The sequence below is a fragment of the Macaca mulatta genome, chromosome 4 (assembly GCF_049350105.2).
Source record: "Macaca mulatta isolate MMU2019108-1 chromosome 4, T2T-MMU8v2.0, whole genome shotgun sequence".
Taxonomy (NCBI): Eukaryota; Metazoa; Chordata; class Mammalia; order Primates; family Cercopithecidae; genus Macaca; species Macaca mulatta.
The window spans coordinates 113459379-113479055 of record NC_133409.1 but is presented as its reverse complement, the minus strand read 5'-3'; the positions used below and the strand labels follow the sequence as shown (position 1 = coordinate 113479055).

Here is a 19677-nt window from a genome sequence, read left to right as displayed (position 1 = left end):
TTTTCTTTAGCTTTGTTATGTGGAAATTTCATAATGATTTTTATATTGGTAGTTTCTTTTTCCATTCATTGTATTAATATGCAATGACTTGTCCATTCTGGGAATTTGTCTTCTATTATTTTTGCAACTTTATTCCCCTCCATATTTTGTTCTTTTTTTTCTAGAACTCTTATTTTATCTCATGTTTTTTATTTCATGTTTTATCTCTCTAACATTTTATCTCATGTGTTTTATCTCTTGGTTTTTCATATATCCTTTCTTTTAAATTATTGGGAGAACCCACTGCCGATGGTTATGTGGGTCCTTTTCTATTTCCTAGGTGTCTTGGCTGGTTTGAGAAATAAAGGGAAAGAGTACAAGAGAGAGAAATTTAAAGCTGGGGGTCTGGGGTAGACATCACGTGTCAGCAGGATCCGTGATGTTTCCTGAGCCGTAAAACCAGCAAGTTTTTATTAGCGATTTTCAAAAGGGGAGGGAGTGCATGAATAGGGTGTGGGTCACAGAGATCACATACTTCACAAGGTAATAAAATATCACAAAGCAAGTGGAGGCAGGGTGAGATCATAGGACCACAGGATGGGGAGAAATTAAAATTGCTAATGAAGTTTCAGGCATGCATTGTCATTGTAACATCTTATCAGGAAACAGGGTTTGAGAGCAGACAACCTGTCTGACCAAAATTTATTAGGTGGGAATTGTCCTCCTCCTAATAAGCCTGGGAGTGCTATAGGAGACCGGGGCTTATTTCATCCATTTGGCTTCGACCATAAAAGATGGCACGCCTTAAGGGGGCCGTCTATAAACCTACCCTCAGGGTGCATTCTCTTTCTCAGGAATGTTCCTTGCTGAGAAAAAGAATTCAGCGATATTTCTCCTATTTGCTTTTGAAAGAGGAGAAATATGGCTCTGTTCTGTCCGTCTCACTGGTGGCCAGAAGTCTTATCTCTGGTGTTCCCTGAACATTGCTGTTTTCCTGTTCTTTTTTCAAGATGCCTAGATTTCATATTGTTCAAACACACATGCTCTACAAACAATTTGTGCAGTTGATGCAATCATCACAGGGTCCTGAGGTGACACACATCCTCCTCAGTTTACGAAGAAGATGACAGCATTAAGAGATTAAAGTAAAGACAAGCATAGGAAATCACAGGGGTATTGATTGGAGAAGTGATAAGTGTCCATGAAATCTTCACAATTTATGTTCAGAGACTGCACTAAAGACAGGCATAAGAAATTATGAAAGTATTAATTTGGGGAACTAATAAATGTCCATGAAATCTTCACAGTTTATGTTCTTCTGCCATGGCTTCAGCTGGTCCCTCCGTTAGGGGTCCCTGACTTCCCGCAACATTAAATCCTTCTTTTATTGAGATAATTTTACCATTAATTTTAAAAGCTCTTTTAATTTTGACATCTGAACACTAAGTAGAGGTTATTTTAAGGTTTCTTTAAGGTATTTCCTGGAATTATCTCTTACTCTTCTAACACTAATTCTTATCTATGTTGATTTTAGCCTTTCTCTTCAATGTTATAGTTTTTATTTTAATAGTTTAGTGTTCCTTGATTAGCCATATATAGGGGAATAAACAAAAACGAGGCATGAGAATGGATGATTGGGGTGTGTGTTTGTGTATGCATATGTGGGAGGTGTTTTTGAGTGAACAACTGGAGAACCAGCCATTAGGATAGAGAAAATCTACCTGCCAGAATGAGAAAGGCTCTTTGCAGGTCAGCAACACCTGTCTGTTTCAAATTTGTGAGAAAGTGGTCATTCTGCATATGGAAAATAAACTTAAAAAAAAAAAAAAAGACAAATAGTCATCTGTTTTAATTCTATTTCTCACTTCTCTCCTGCCATAGTATCTGCCATCTAACCTAGATCTTCTCGTGGGTTCTGCAGAGAAGATCAGCTCCATTCTTGGTTACGGCCCTCCTCCATCTGTGATTTGAGCTACAGCTTCCTCCATTTTGTTTCACTTACCACTCTTTTCCATGCATACACTTAGCAGCTTCTAGAAATTCATTGTTATCTCCCTTCCTTGAGGTTCCTTTTTGCTGTGTGGCTTATTATTGTATTATCTAAATGAATCTCACTATATTATTTCAAATTTGAAACATTTGTAAGAGTATAGGGTTGGGGCATTATTATGTCATTAGATTTTAAAGTGCAGAATTGATATTGTCACTTTTGGGTACAATTTAGCACCCCTTTTGGGAAGCTATTTTGCAAATTATACAGAGAGCCCCAGCTATTACCACACAGTGATTATAGGAGAGGAGCTTTAAATATGTTCTAAAATTTTACCAAATAATTTGATTTTTTCCAATGTATCCTAAAAAAAAGACCATAAATATGAAAAAAAGTTTGATCAACACACTTTTCACTGCAGAGTTCAGTGTTAATGTGAAAGGTTATAAGCAGTTTAAGGGCTAGGTAAGTGATATTCCATCTCTATAGAATATTTTGTAGATATTAAAATTCTTTAGAAAAGTTTAGAATCACTATAGCACAAGTAGAAATACTTGTGCTATAATATTAAATATATAAATAGGATATAGAGTTACAGTGGAATCTCAGGTATTTTAAATTTGCATAGAAAATTATATTAAAATGCTAATAGTAAGACAGTGGTATTGGATGTGATTTACTCATTAAAAAGAAACATTCTATATCATATTTTTGTCTTTCATAAAACCACATATTTTATGAACTTCCAAAGGGAAATAAATTTATGAAATAGCAATAACAACAAAAAAAGACTAAGAGAACATACCCACATACCCCCACCCATTCCCACCCACATACACATTCACACTACCAGAACCAAAAGGAACTCATTCTCATTTATTTTGACATCTACTGTTTTCTACCATCTCATCTACTTTTGTCAACAAAGTTGAAATATTGCCTTGATAATTTTGTCCCTAGTTTCTGCTAGAGTGAGTACTTATTGAATAGGGAAAGTAAGGAAAATGAGTAAAAGTATTCAGAAAATGCAGCAACTGCAATTGAGTATCTCATCTTCTTTTTCATGTTTTTTCAAAATGGTAGCATAATAATTTTTAAAAACATCCTATATTAGTTGAAAATCGATCTTAACATTTATCTGTAAAAATATCAAATGAAAATTGAATCACAATCTCTGTCTTTTTTTAAACCTTCATGCTTATATTTATTCTTTATGTTATAATACTAAATACCTCAGATGGATTCTTATAAGGAAGACATTTGTGTTAATATAAGAATTCTGGGTTGGGTGCAGTGGCTCACACCTGTTATTCCAGCACTTTGGGAGGCTGAGGAGGGTGGATCACCTGAGGTCAGGAATTTGAGACCAGCCTGGCCAACATGGTGAAACCCCATCTCTACTAAAAATACAAAAACTAGCCGGGGTGGTGGTGGACAGCTGTAATCAGCTACTTGGTAGGCTGGGGCAAGAGAATCGCTTGAACCTGGGAGGTGGAGGTTGCAATGAGATGAGATCATGACACTGCACTTCAGCTTGGGCAACAGGAGTGAAACTCCATCCCCCCCAAAAAAAAAATTATCCTGGACCTCGTCATGAATCACCTTAGTAATATCATCAAGAATAAATCAAGAAATACATTTCTTTTGTTCTGTGTCTCCAGCTCTGTAAATATTTCAATATTTCTTCCACTCGAATACCTTTTTAGTTTTTCTGCCAAACTTGTGGTTTTATCTATGGAATTTTCTGTATATGTATAGCAGAAAGTGTTGCAATTTTTATTTCTCTGGGTAAAAAATTCCTGTGGGTTTTATAAAATAGTTTAGTGTACTGCTTAAGAATTAAGAGGAAAAGACACTTAAAATTGCAGTTACAGCAAAAAGTCAGAATACAATTTTCAATCCTTCATATTTTCTGATATGTGCCATGGTGTTTCAAAAGTCATGTAACTTCACAATAGTATTTGAATCAAGTTTGTATGTGATTGCTTAAAATCTGTAAATTGTTAAGATCAGTTATTGCACAGGCCTACTTTAGATTAGTTTGGAACATATCCCAGGGTATTTAATCAGGGTATAATCCTCCATAGTGCAATTTCTAAAAGGTGTGTTTGTGTGCTTTAAATAAATAGCATTTTTTTGTAGACAAAGTTGTGTCTTAAACTCTTTCTTAAAAAAAAATTGTTAAAAATGTCTCCCTACCGCACTCTTGTATTATCTATAGCTTCAGGCAAATATAATACTTAATACTGACTTCAAAAAATGTATTGTAGAGGTCTGCAATGTTTGGTATTAACTGTGCTGAAATGTATGACAATATTCTATTGTAATCTTATATATTTTTCTTTATAACTCATATGAGCAATTTATTTTTTATTTGTAAAATTTGTGGTATGATTAATTTTTAGAACTGCAAATAGACTGGGAGGTGATATTTTAATAAAAATAAATATTTTAATATTGTTATGGTTAATTTTAGTTTCAATTTGGAGGATGGATTGACTACACTCATAGTTAATTTAAAAATACAAATTTAAAAGTGTTGTGGTATACAAGGAAATAAGACATAGGAAAAGTTTGGAATTATACAATATTTTAGTAAATGTTAAAAATAGAAAAAAAACTAATGAAGCATCACAGACTTAAATGAATACACATTTTAATAATATTATTTAAAATGCCTATGCTGTTTTGACAAAGTCGCTAATGTAACCTTTTGAATAAACAGGAAGTGAAATTAAATTGTAAAATTCAACTTAATAATAATAAATTGTGTTTCTTTTAATTGATCTGGTAGCAATTCTGCACATATTCAAAATCTGGAACATACCCAAATCTGGCAGTTAGTTCTCATTGACCCATTTTTTGTAACGTTTACAAATGTGAAGCAATCAAAATAAGATTGTGATAATGATTTCTAGAAAATATTCAGATGTAAAATGAAGAGTATCCTTTACCCTTCTATCAGTATTATTGTGCTCCTTTGGGCTTCTTTATTTGGCTTTATTCAATTAGAAACTTTGTAATTGTAAATTTGTGTTTTCTGAATGGTTTTTTAAAAACTGCATATTTATCCTAAGTATACCTTGATATTTCTGTAGTAAAGAACCTACTTTATTTTATTTCTTATTATTTCTTTTGAGATAGAGTGTCACTCTATCACCCAGGCTGGAGGACAGTGGTGGGATCTCGGCTCATTGCAATCTCTGCCTTCTGGGTTCAAGTGATTCTCCTGCCTAAGCCTCCTGAGTAGCTGGGATTACAGGCGTGTGCCACCACGCCCGGCTAATTTTTGTATTTTTAGTAGAGACGAGATTTCACCATGTTGTTGGCCTGGCTGGTCTCGAACTCTTGACCTCAGGTGATCTGCTCCCCTCAGCCTCCCAAAGTGCTGGGATTGCAGGCATCAGCCACCACACTTGGCTGAAAAGAACCTACTTTAAATGATGAGTAATAAGTTGCTTATTATTAGTCTAAGAAATATTTATTTGATGTAAAATAGTCAAAATTTCATACCAATCTTCATGAATTACAGGATTTCAAACTTATCACAGTCTTGTCAGCTAAAGAGACAAAAACAACAACAACAACAACAACAACCTTCCTGCCACACACATGTCCCCTGTCCCCACTCAGGGTTCTGGGCAGAAGAGACTCAGTGTCACTGACTGTTCATGAAGGTCCTGGCCCTGGAGTATTGCACCTTTTAATGTTATCCTTGATATGTCCATGTTCAAACAATCAGGACTTCTGAGGGACCATCTCAGTAATAGATTTTGTAAAATATACCCTTATTTGGCTAGCACTTAAATTCAAGTTGCTTTCCATAAACCCCTTATTTTGATATAGGCTTATGCAATGAATTGTTCATCTTGTTTGACATCTTGGTAGATGAGAAATCCGTAATACTGGTTATTATGCTTTGTGTAGATGTTATACCTAACTGCTTTTTTGAACCTAGTACACTTCATTTTATGACTGGGAGTCTAAATAAATCAATTAACCTTCATGAATTTTAAATTTTTTATAGCAATTATTTCTCCTCAGTCTTAATTTTTCCTTGAGTTTTCTTGCCTGGAAAGCAGTTCTTAATTCATCTGCAGTATTTTCCTTTTAAAAAAATGTATTAGTTTTTTCCTGTCTTTTTCTTATTTTAGCTTCATCTTATTCTATGGCTATAGTTACAGCTTTTCCCTATTTATCTGAATATTTTCAGTAGTTCATTTTCTTCATTTGACCTACTAAACAATGCTTCTTTTACTATTTTCTGTTGCTTCTCAATTAATGTATCTACGATTTATTCATCCTGATACAATATTTTTGAGTACTTGTTGATTGAGTCAGTATTTGTGAAAAGGAAGCCTAGAGTTTGGTAATTAGCTTTTCCTGTGGAGGTAGTTCCTGACGTACAAACAAACACAAAACACCTGAAGTGCCTTTGGAGGCATGCAACTGAGGCAGCGATGTAAAATCACAGCACAAAGAAACAGAGGTACTGAGGATATTTGAAAAGATGGCTCATGGGGCTCTTAGCACCTATCTTTGCCCCGTGACAGCTAGTCATTGCTGCTGTTATTATTTTTTATTACAACAATCGTCCTCATTATTACATTCATTTTAAAGGTCATCAAATGGAGAACGGATATATAGGTTTATTTTAAGTGGTGCTACATCTTATAATTTATCAGTGGATATGTTGCTAAATGATGGTTCCCAAATAGCTCTCCTTGGGAAACATTACATTGGAGTGGTCACATATGAATAAACTCAGAGTCACATTTATTGCTTTAGTAAATATGTGCATGGAAAATTATATTTTATAGCATAAATAAGCTTAAGGTTAGTTTATTGCTAAGAAACTAGAGAAAATATACAGATTGACCTTTTTTGTGGGCCTACTTTTTTATGTTTGTTTCTTCTATATGAATATTTTTAATATTGCCTTTAATTGTAGGTGATTTTTGAAAAGACAGGCTTTTTAAAAATACTTGCAAGTACTGTATATACATATTGATTCTGTAGTTCTGGGTAACATTTTTCTTTTTTCTTTTATTTCCTGGTAACATTTTTCTAACCAGTTAACTACCTTGCTTGGAACATTTTTGCTAATACTCCAGAGTCAATTATAAAAAATATGACAGATATATGGTAAAAGGAAATACAGAATCATCAAATTAGAAATGCTGAGGAAAAAACTCTATTCTGACTGCCCAGAGGTTCTCTAGCCTCAGACAAGTCCCTGTCTAGGCATTCATATATTTGACTGTGACTTGTGGGAGGACCATTTTCTCAAGAAATTTGCAAGGATAAATATGAAAATGAATACTGTTCTTTTTTCCTTACATTTTAAGATACTGAAAAATTATTTCCGGCCGGGCGCGGTGGCTCAAGCCTGTAATCCCAGCACTTTGGGAGGCCGAGATGGGCGGATCACGAGTTCAGGAGATCGAGACCATCCTGGCTAACACGGTGAAACCCCGTCTCTACTAAAATACAAAAAAAATTAGCCGGGCGAGGTGGCGGGCGCCTGTACTCCCAGCTACTCGGGAGGCTGAGGCAGGAGAATAGCGTGAACCCGGGAGGCGGAGCTTGCAGTGAGCTGAGATCCAGCCACTGCACTCCAGCCTGGGCAACAGAGCTAGACTCCGTCTCAAAAAAAAAAAAAAAAAAGAAAAATTATTTCCAAGAGGGCATAAAAATTTATATTGTTCTTTCTTCTTCAAATAGGTTATGTGGGTATGCAATTTATGTCGAAAGCAACAAGAAATCTTAACCAAATCTGGGGCATGGTTCTTTGGAAGTGGCCCTCAACAGACAAGTCAGGATGGAACCCTGAGTGATACAGCTACAGGTGCTGGTTCTGAGGTACCAAGAGAAAAGAAAGCACGACTCCAAGAGCGATCGCGTTCTCAGACACCCCTGAGCACAGCAGCTGCCTCCTCCCAGGACACTGCTCCTCCCAGCGCACCACCAGACAGGAGCAAAGGGGCTGAGCCCTCACAGCAAGCCTTGGGGCCTGAACAGAAGCAGGCTTCATCCAGGTCTAGAAGTGAACCTCCTAGAGAGAGGTAATAGTTCTTTCACCCTGTAAGCAAAAGGCAAGATTTTGCTAGGAGAGCAAACGCGTTTTCAAGAATTTAACTTCTATTAATGGAAGGAATATGTGGAAGTACTAATTCTCAGATCCCACATGGAAAAACAACAGGCCTGAGGGGTGTTGTCTATCTCTAGAATGTACTCCTTAGGAGACCTTTGTTGAAAGCTTTTCTTTCATATCAAGCACAGACGTAAACACGAACTAAGTCACCCAGCTGAGCTACCAACTTCCAACGGTGAACTCAGAACAGCTCTTAGATCATGTTTCACTTATAAACCTAGCCCTTTAATTAAAAGTGCTCCGAGAGCATGTGATGGGGGAATCTGACCTATCAGAAAGTATGTGGACACATCAGAGAAGCCTTCTTTAAGGACATTTCTTTTATGCTGAGCTCTAGAGTGACTTTGGAATTAACCAGGAGAAGGGTAGGATGGGTGCTCCAGGTATCTGCACAGGCACATGGCCTGAGGGAACAAGCCCAAGGTGAGGGCCTCCTAAAGGATAGCTGCTGGCTACAGTGCAAGTAGCAGAGGGAATGTTGGGGAGAAAAGGCTGGTGAGGCAGTGAAGGGACAGGTTACATTTTATAGCTTTTATTGTAGGCGAAAGGGAAACCACTGAATATTTAAACAGAGACTAATATGATCAGATTATTTACTTTGATTGATTCATTCATTCAAAAATGTATTCATGGGCAAACATGAAGCTATGCACTGGGAAAAAGTGTTGACAAGGAAGACAGGCTCACGAGGCTCATGGTTTGGGGACCAGGACTTTTGTTAGGACCTAGACTGGGCTTGTTATTTTTATATGTGTAACCATTACTTGGAGAAAGGAGGCTCCAAGGAAAGCTTTTGAACCCCTTTTCAAGCAAAGCCCATACAGTAAAAGATCAAGGACTTCGAAGTTAAAGAGGTCTGGATTCTAGTCCTGGCTCTGCCACAATAGTCAGTAAAAACTCACTTGCAGGGTTGTGGCAGGTATTAAAAGAGAACATGTGTTCTTCCCAAGCTGGCACATGGTAGACTTTCAGTGAATGTAGCTATTATTCAAGCCAGCAGTCATTGTGTATTTACTACAGATAAACACTGTGCCAGGAACCAGAGGGTATAAAGATGATTAGAACATACATGGTCGCTTTTCTGACAAATCCTAGGGAAGAGACCACACACTATCCTAGGGAAGAAAGACACCTAGGCGATTAACCAGGATGCTAATTTGATCAAAGCTAGGCAATACGTATAGTATTTTGAGAGCCCTAGGAAAGAGGAAGTGACTTCTGAATTAAGCTTTATAAGGTACTCAGGAGTTGCAGGGGAGCTACACAGCATATAAGAGGGCAGTACGAGAGAATGAGTGTAACTAAGCTATTTGGAGAAAGGATAGATAGGACACCAGAGATATCTCGGGGAAGGTAGAATTAATAGCATTTGGTGACAAATTGTTGTGGGAGAAGAAGAGACAAAAATACTGAAGATGCAGTTTGGAACTGGTTGGAAGATGATATCTTTAAATAAGATAGAGAATTTGGAGCTGTAAAGTTTCTAAAGAAAAGAGTTCTGTTTTTGACATATAGTGAAAAACTACAAAAATTTCAAGAACGAGGGCTGAATAGAGACTTTTTGTTCTGACTTTTTAGTTCAAATTTGAAGATTGATAGGTAGGAATAATTTTACTAATGATATAAATTCATAGGAAAGCAATGAGGAATTGGGAGGTACAGGAGCAGGAAGAGAGGTGGCCGGTGTAAAGAGCTGGCCAACTTCAGGGAGAAGCAAGATTGAAAGAGACACTGTTTATTTGTTTTAAATTACTGAAGAATTCTTGACCATATTTTGTACACTGTCAAGGACTCAGAAACAGAAAATTAAAGGCAGAGATGAGAAAAAGTATAATTAGTAGAACAAAGAATCAGAGACACTGGAGAACTGCTTCCATTTGCACGACACTCTACCCTTTCATAAAACATCTTCACAGATGGTGTCTCTAATCCTCACATGAACCCTGCAAGGTAAGTTTTATCAACATTTCAAGAAAAGTAAATTGATCCAATGTAAACTTCTAACAAGATCAACGACGCTTCAGTGAGCTGCTAAATGTAGTACAATCATCACACTCTTATGAAAACTCTATTTGGTAATAATTAGTTTGTGTTCCCATTAGATCCCTTACATTGTAAAATTCCAACACCTTTACAGTTCCACCTTCAGATCCAAATCCCTATAACTAATTATTGTAACTGAAATGATTTAAGACTGGAATGAAAAGAAAACACGTTTTTTATGTCTATAAGTTTATAAATTGCTCTCCTTGACGTTTTTTTGTATACCATAGAAAGAAGACCCCAGGGCTTTCCGAGCAGAATGGCAAAGGAGCCCTTAAGAGCGAGCGGAAACGTGTGCCAAAGACCTCAGCACAGCCCGGGGAGGGGGCCGTCGAAGAACGGGAACGTAAAGAAAGGCGGGAAAGCCGAAGGCTTGAGAAAGGGCGATCACAGGATTACCCAGACACGCCGGAAAAACGGGATGAGGGCAAAGTGGCGGATGAGGAAAAGCAAAGAAAGGAAGAGGAATATCAGACCAGGTACCGCAGCGACCCGAACCTGGCTCGGTACCCGGTGAAACCGCCGCCTGAGGAGCAGCAGATGCGCATGCACGCCCGGGTGTCCCGCGCGAGGCACGAGCGTCGCCACAGCGACGTGGCGCTCCCGCGCACCGAGGCGGGCGCGGCGCTGCCGGAGGGCAAGGTCGGCAAACGCGCGCCGGCGGCGGCCAGGGCCTCGCCGCCGGACTCGCCGCGGGCCTATTCGGCTGAGAGGACTGCGGAGACCAGGGCGCCGGGCGCCAAGCAGCTAACGAACCACAGCCCGCCGGCGCCCAGGCATGGGCCGGTTCCCGCAGAAGCCACGGAGCTCAAAGCCCAAGCGCCCCTCAGGAAGCAGAGCCGCCTGGACCCCAGCTCGGCGGTCCTCATGCGGAAAGCCAAGCGCGAGAAGGTGGAGACCATGCTGCGGAACGACTCTCTGAGCTCAGACCAGTCCGAGTCGGTGCGGCCGTCCCCGCCCAAGCCGCACCGGTCCAAGAGGGGCGGAAAGAAGCGGCAGATGTCGGTGAGCAGCTCTGAGGAGGAGGGCGTGTCGACGCCCGAGTACACCAGCTGCGAGGACGTGGAGCTGGAGAGCGAGAGCGTCAGCGAGAAAGGTAAGGGGGCGGCGCCGGCCGTGCGGGGACCTCAGCCAAGTGCAGAGGCGCGTGTGCTTGGCGAGGTGCTGGGTTCCGCAGTGAGGCTGGGAATGCTCACAGATGAGATAGCCTTACCGCCAGTCTTATGTTTATTAATTTAATTTTATTGATTGATTTGTGGGATTTTAAAACACAACAACCTCCAAGTTGAGGCTACAAAAGTTCTTGGTGATTTTGTGTCCTGTCATTCTGGTAAATTTGGTATGCAGTCTAATATTTTTAAGATATTATTTTAGAGTGGATTTATTCTGTGAAAAACAATTTGTTTGCCAGAAAATGAAAATTATGCCTTATAAAGGAAGTAGATATTTTTAAAAATCACATCAGTTATGTAATACTCCAGTTGCAAAGGTAGGTTTTTTTTTTTCAAACTTCAAATTAATCTTTTCTCACAATTTGTGAACAGATTACAGCTTATTCTTGAACAACACGGATTTGAACTGCATGAGCCCACTTATACGTGGATGGTTTTTCAATGAATATACTGGATTTTTTTTTTTTTTGAGAATTGCAGCAATTTAAAAAATTTGTGGACGCACCAGGTAGCCTGGAAATACCTGAAGAAAATAAGAAAACGGTATATCAGGAATGCATGCAATATATATAGATAATAGTCTGTTTTATCATTTACTACCATAAAATATACATGAATCTATTATAAAAAGTTAAAATTAATAAAAACTTACACACTTATAGACTATACGTGGTGCCATTTGCAGTGGAAAGAAATGTAAACATGTAAACATGCGGTGTTAAATCATAGCTGCACGAAGTTAACTGTAGTGCATACTGTATTACTGTAATAATTTCTTAGCCTCTTCCAGTGAGCGTTACTGTTGCGCGCACCACTTTAAAATGCCCTGTGATGCTTATCATCCCCCTGTGAGCAGTTTCTTTCTCCAGGAAATTGCGTGATATCTTGTGGTTCTCACATAGTTTTTGTGATGTTTAGTATGATACCATTAACCTTGAGTAATACCATGAGACCCATACAGAGTGTCATTAGTGACACTAGAAGTGCTCCCAAGAAGCAACGTTATGACATTACAGGAAAAAGTTGAATTGCTTGATGTGTACCGCAGATTGAGGTCTGCAGCTGCAGTTGCCCACCATTTCAAGATAAATTCATCCAGTGTAAGAACCACTGTTGAAAAAGAAATTTGTGACACTGTTGCTGCAGCTACGCCAGCAGGAGCAAAACCCTTGCACTTTTTGTGAAAAACTTTGATCTCGCCTTAAAAATGCAGCTTTTCTGTGGGTGCAGGATTGCTATAAGAAATGTGTATCTATAGACCCTAATATTAAGAAAAAGCAAAGTCATTATATGACAAAGCAGAAGGATAGTGAAGGACCTACAGCTAGAGAATGTAATGCCAGAAAAGGATGGCTTGATCATTTAAGGAAGAGGTTTGGCTTTCAAAAAATATCAAAAGTAGAAGCAGCTTCTATGGACCAGCAGAGATGAGTTCTAGATGCCATTAAGAAAATTATGGAGAAGCAAGTATATGTGCCTGAACAAGGTTTTAATGCAAAGTGCTTTATTCTGGAGGAAAAAAAAAAAAGTGCCATAAAGAACATTGAGTAGTAAGGAAGAGAAGGAAGCACTAGTATTTGAGGCAGGAAGGGATAGGCTAGCTATACTGTTTTGTGCAAATGCAGTAAGGGCTGCCTCTGTATATAATATTGTTAACCCTCTGAGTGTTGAAGGGAAAAAATAAACACCAACTGCCAGCCTTTTTGTTGTACAAGAAGGCCTAGACAAGAGTTCTTTTCCTGGACTAGATACATGGATGTTTTGTCCTTGAAGTCAGGAAGTACTTTGCTAGTAAAGGGACTGTCTTTCAAAGTTATTGTTATATTGAACAATGTCTCTAGCTACCCAAAACCCCATGAGTTCAACACGAAAGGTGTTGAAGTGGTCTACTTGCCTCCAAACACAAAGATTCCAGTTTGGCTTCTGGACCTTAAAGGCTCATTTCACATAATACTGTATGGACAAGATTGTAACGCTATGGAAGAGAACCCCGATAAATAGAATATCATGAAAATCTGGAAGGATTACACCATTGAAGATGCCATCGTTGTTATAGAAAAAAAAATGAAAGCCGTCAGGCCCAAAACAATTCATTCCTTCTAAAGAGAACTGTATCAGATGTTGTGCATGACTTCATAGGCAAATCAAGGAAATCATGAGATTGTGGATATGATGAAAAAAAAAGGTATGGAGTGAAAAGTTTCTAAATATAGATTCCAGAGTTAATAGACACCACACTGGAGGGATTAGCGGAAGATAACTTGATAGATGAGTGCTTCTTAACCAATGACAGACAGTGAGGAAAAAGATGTAAAAGAAGCAGTGCTGGAAAACAGGTTGACATTAGACAGTCTGGTAGAGGTTCCTGTTATTCAAGACTCCTTTTGACTTCTTTTACCACGTGGATCCTTCTATGATAGAGACAATGACACTAAAGCAAATGGTGGAGAAAATGTTGGTACCATACAGAAACATTTTTAGAGAAACAAAAAAGCAAAAATGTCAGGCAGAAATTACCATGCATTGCCATAAAGTTACACCAGGTGTGCCTGCCTCTTTTGCTTCCCCTCCCATCTCCTCCACTTCTGCCTCTGACATCCAGAGACAGCAAGGCTCTTTCTCCTCCTCCTCCTCAATGTGAAGACGATGAGGATGAAGACCTTTAGGATGAAGACGTTTTTGATGATCCACTTTTACTTAATGACTAGTAAATATATTTTCTCTTCCTTATGATTTCCTTAATAACTTTTCTATCACTTACTTTATTGTAAGAATAGAGTATATGATACGTGTAACATACAACATTTGTGTTAATTGACTGTTTAGTCTCAATTAAACGGTCAACAGTAGGCTGTTGGTAGTTAAGGTTTTCCGGAGTCAAAAGTTTTACTCAGATTTCTGACTACTTAGGGGTCAAACCCTAACCCCTGTGTTGTTCAAGCATCAACTGTACTTCACAAGTATTGTATCAAGCAAGGTGTTATGTATGGTGTTCTGGGTAGTAACTTTGAGGTAAAAAGTTCTTACTCTAAAACTTGTGGGAATATTGTATAATAGTCTGAATTTTCGTTGTATAATACTGTAGCCCCATGTAGCTATTTAAATTAAATAAAATGAACTTAAAACTCCCCTTCTTCTGAAGAACTAGCCAAAACGCCTGGTGCTCAAGAATGATTATCACAAAAAGTTCCATTAGATAGTGCTTATATAGAAAATGTTTCAATGCAATATTAAAATTATGTGCTTATTTTGAAGATTCTCCTCATTTTGCTTCTGTTCACTCAGATTTAAAGTGGCCACAGTCCTAAATTTAATGGTGCTGGTCATCATCCTTGTAGAAGTGTTGGAGTCTTTTAGTGTTTCTTAATGTTTTTGTATTTAGGGGGACTGTTTGCAGTTTTGGGCTTTCTTTATAATTGCCAAATTGCATAATAAATTATATACAAAACATTATAATTTAAGAATTACTTCGCTTCCTTATTCTATGTCAAAACTGCATGTATATATGTATCCCCCCATATATATGTATCAATACAATCTTATACTATATATAGGAACAATTAAAACTCATTCTGGCTGGGCGCAGTGACTCTCGCCTGTAATTCCAGCACTTTGGGAGGCCAAGGTAGGCGGATTGCCTGAGCCCAGGAGTTCGAGACCAGCCTGGGCAACACAGTGAAACCCCATCTCTACTAAAATACAACAAATTAGGCGGGTGTGGTGGTATGTGCCTGTAGGCTACTTGGGAGGCTGACACAGGATAATTGCTTGAACCCGTGAGGTGGCAGTTGTGGTGAGCCGAGATTGTGCCACTGCACTCCAGCCTGGGCGACAGAGCAAGACTTCATCAAGAGAGAAAGAGAGGAAGAGAGGGAGGGAGGGAGGGAGGGAGGGAGGGAGGGAAAGCTCATTCTGTTGTTGTTGCTGCAACCCAATTTAAGATATGGGATCAGTCAGCTCACCTTCCAATGACTTCTCTTTATAAGTTGCATATTATTTATGGGCTTGTAAAAAGTCAGATGGCGAGTAGACTCTCTTGACTGCCTTTTGTGCCTTAATATTGTTTTATGAACACATATTTTTTCCCTGAAGTAATAAAGTAGATGTTAAATAATAAAAATGTAGATATACTTAATTTGTATCCAGATACTTTTTATTTATTTATTTATTTTTGAGACAGTCTAGCTCTATCACCAGGCTGGAGTGCAGTGATGTGATCTTGGCTCACTGCAACCTCTGCCTCCCTGCAACCTCCATTTCCCGAGTTCAAGTGATTCTCCTGCCTCTGCCTCCCAAGTATTTGGGACTATAGGTGCGTGCCATCACACCCAGCTAATTTTTGTATTTTTAGTAGAGACGGGGTTTCACCATGTTGGCCAGGATGATCTCGATCTCCTGACCTCATGATCCGCCCACCTCGGCCTCCCAAAGTGCTAGGATTACAGGTGGGAGCCATTGTGCCGGGCCCAGAAATCTCTTGATGGAGATTGATATGTGTATGAGGGTTCTCTAGAGGGACAGAACTATAGGATAGATGTATATATAAAGGGGAGTTTATTAAGAAGTATTGACTCACATGGTCACAAGGTGAGGTCTCACCATAGGCTGTCTGCAAGCTGAAGAGCAAGGAAGCCAGTCTGAGCCCCAAAGCTGAAGAACTTGGAGTCTGATGTTGGAGGGCAGGAAGCATCTCACACAGATGGAAGACTGAAAGGTTAAGCCAGTCTAGCCTTTTCATGTTCTTCTCCCTGCTTTTATTGTGGCCGTGCTGGGAACTGATGAGATTGTTCCTGCCCAGGTTGAGTGTGGGTTTGCCTTTACCAGTCCACTGACTCAAATGTTAATCTCCTTTGGCAACACCCTCACAGACACACCCAGGAACAGTACTTTGCATCCTTCAATCCAATCAAGTTGACAGTCAGTATTAACCATCACAAGTCCACCGCTTGTCAACTTGAACTCATACACATCTCCTGAAATCATACATCATCTTCAAATAAAGACAATAATAAGGTCATAATTATGCCTAACATAATACAACTATCGTTTGTACAACCAGAAAGTACCAGTCCCCGACCCAAATGCTATTACATGAAGTTAACAACACTTAAATGCTGATATGAAGTCAATAAATCTTATGTCGCATGATAAAGGAAAAAGGAAATAAGATGAAGATATTTTCTTAGTACAAGTGTATACATGCACAAATATGTTCTTAACAAAATAAGGAAGAAATGCTTATGATAATTACAGTTCTTGTTTCTGCACATGGTCACGTGGCCACAGCTGCAATTGATGACTACCTACTTCTACTACCCATTCTTTATTTCCTTTGCCTTCAGCAAGCACTTCAGCAGTTTGTGTTTTTTTTACCTGGTAGAGTCACCCAAACCTTCATTCCTGAAGGGTTTGGGCCATTTATAGTCCTGCCTGGATTGTGCTGTTGTAGTTTTCCATTTACCTCAATCACAGGGCATGGCAATACTAAGAGATACCCTAAAGGATCTCCTGTAAGGGATCTCCTGTATTCCATGCATACTCTTCCTTACCTCCATTGTGGAGTAGTAGACTGATTTCATCTTGATAGTCCAGGTCATTCACCCAAGCCAACACTACAGTTCCCTTCTTGGCCTGTTGACTTAAAGGTAGGAGGACCCCAAAGTGGCCAGGTGGCAATATTAACTTACAGTTTAATGGAATCGTTGTGTCTCCTGGTGACAGGCTCCTTTCTCTGGAACTAAGAACTTTAGACCAGCAGAGCTTAATGTTGTGGGAATGGGAAGCAAAACTTTTGCTAGTGGGTTTCTAGGGATGATGGTGAGTGGTGCCACTTCCACTTCCACCTCTTGATACCTGAACCTGTGAATCCTGGCTATGAGAGAAAGAGTACCATATATTGGACGCTGATTCAGAGCATACACAGCCCTCTGGAGAACTTTTCCCCAGCCCTGCAAAGTATTGTCACCTAGTTGGTGTTGTCATTGTGACTTCAAAAGGCCATTCCACTGTTCTGTCAATCCAACTGCTTCAGGATGATGGGTAACATGGTAAGACCAGTGAATTTCGTGAGCATGAGCCCACTGCTGCACTTCTTTAGCCGTAAAGTGAGTGCCTTCATCAGAGGCAATGCTGTGTGGAATACCATGACGGTGGATAAGGCATTCCAAAAGTCCATGGATGATGGTCTTGGCAGAAGCATTGCATGCAGGATAGGCAAGGCCATATTTGGAGTAAGTGTCTGTTCCAGTGAGGACAAACCACTGCCCTTTCCATGGTGGAAGAAGTCAAGTGTAATCAACCTGCCACCAAGTAGCTGGCTGATCACCCCAAAGAATGGTGCCATATTAAGGGCTCAGTGTTGATCTCTGCTGTTGGCAAATTGGGCACTCAGCAGAGGCCATAGCCAGGTCAGCCTTGTGAGTGGAAGTCCATGTTGCTGAACCCTTGCGTAACCTCTGTTCTTGCCACCGTGGCCACTTTGTTCATGGGCCCATTGGGTGATGCCAGGGGTGGCTGGGAAAAGAGGTTGTGTGTTGTCCACAGAACAAGTCATCCTATCCACTTGATTATTAAAATCCTACTCTGTGGAGGTCACTCATCGGTGAAAACTCATATGGGATACAAATATCTTCAGTTTTTGACCACTCACAGAGGTCCATCCACATACCTCTTCCCCAGATTTCTTTTTCACCATTTTTCCAGTCATGCTTCTTCCAAGTCCCTGACCATCCAGCCAAACCATTGGCCACAGCCTGTGAATCAGTATGTGATCACACATCTGGCCATTACTCCTTCCATGCAGAGTGCACAACCAGGTACATTGGTCAAAGTTCTGCCCACTGGGAAGATTTCCCTTCACTGCTGTCCTTCAGGGATGTCCTAGAAAGGGGGTGTAGAGGGACTGGGGGTGCTGGCTCATGCCTGTAATCCTAGCACTTTGCAAGGCCAAGGCAGGCGGATCACCTGAGGTCAAGAATTCAAGACCAGCCTGACCAACATGGAGAAACCCCATCTCTACTAAAAATACAAGATTAGCCGGGCATGGTGGTGCATGCCTATAATCCCAGCTACTCGGGAGGCTGAGGCAGGAGAATCATTTGAACCCGTGAGGCAGAGGTTGCTGTGAGCCCAAATCATGCCATTGCACTCCAGCCTTGGCAACAAGAGTAAACTCTGTTTCAAAAAATACATAAATAAATAAAAATTTAAAAAGGAAGGGGCTGTAGTGCTGCAGCTGCCCGCTTTCAGGTGGTGCCTGCATATGGTGCAGAACCATCTGTGAACCAGGCCCTAGTCTCCTCTTCCTCTGTCAACTGATTGTAGGAAACTCCCAATGAGACCATCAGTGCACGCTGTGGGAAAGAAGGCAGGCTGGCAGGAGTGGAGATGATGGGCATGGGCATTTGAGCCACTTCCTCATGTAACTTACTGGTGCCTTCAGGACCTGCTTGAGCCCGATCATGTATATACCACTTCCATTTGATGATGGAATGCTGCTGTGCACACCCCAGTTTATGGCTAGATGGGTCAGAAAGTACCCATTTCATGATAGGCAGTTCAGGTTGCGTGGTAACTTGACCCATGGTTAAACATTCAGTTTCCACTAAAGCCCAGTAACAGGTCAAGAGCTATCTCTCAAAAGGAGAGTAGTTATCTGCAGAAGACGGCAGGTCCTTTCTCCAAAATCCTAGGATTCACCTATGGGTGCCTGCCAAAGGCTCCAAACAGCATCTCTGTCTGCCACTGACACCTCAGGCACCACTGGATCTGCTGGGTTATATGGACCAAGTGGCAGAGCAGCTTGCACAGCAGTCTGGACCTGTTGTAGAGTCTTCTCCTACTCTGGACCCCACTCAAAACTAGCAGCCTTTTGGGTCACTTGATAGATGGGCCAGAGTAACACACACAAATGAGGAATGTGTTACCTCCAAAATCCAAATAGGCCCATTTGGTGTTATGCTGCTTTCTTGGTTGTAGAAGGGGCCAAATGCAGCAACTTATCCTTTACCTTCCTTAGAGGGAGTATCTCGACAATCCCCACACCACTGGACCCCTAGAAATTTTACTGAGGTGGAAGATCCCTGAATTTTAGTCGAATTTATTTCCTATCCTCTGGCACACAAATGTTTCATCAGTAAGTCCAGTGTGTTTGCTACTTCATGTTCACAGGATCCAGTCAGCATAATGTCATCGATGTAATGGACCAATGTGATACCTTGTGAAAGGGAAAAGCAATCAAGCTGTCTCAGAACAGGATTATGACACAAAGCCAGAGAGTTGATATACCCCTGAGGTAGAACAGTAAAGGTATATTGCTGACCTTGCCAGCTGAAGGCAAA

The 19677-nt window shown here is 40.1% G+C and overlaps 1 protein-coding gene across 11 annotated transcripts in view; it reads left to right on the top strand.

Annotated features, from left to right (window-relative positions):
* The window catches only part of RIMS1 (regulating synaptic membrane exocytosis 1), a 491022-nt gene that overhangs the window by 260116 nt on the left and 211229 nt on the right, over positions 1-19677 (top strand). For 2 of the 11 annotated variants that reach the window (XM_077999761.1, XM_077999757.1), the window contains exons 1-2: positions 7609-8034; positions 10397-11262. In XM_077999761.1, the coding sequence (XP_077855887.1) occupies positions 7697-8034; positions 10397-11262 (1204 nt within the window). In that variant the 5' untranslated portion in view covers positions 7609-7696. Of the gene's footprint in view, positions 1-7608; positions 8035-10396; positions 11263-19677 lie in introns of those variants that run through there. The other 9 variants (XM_077999755.1, XM_077999754.1, XM_077999766.1 and 6 more) reach the window with 8 other exon arrangements.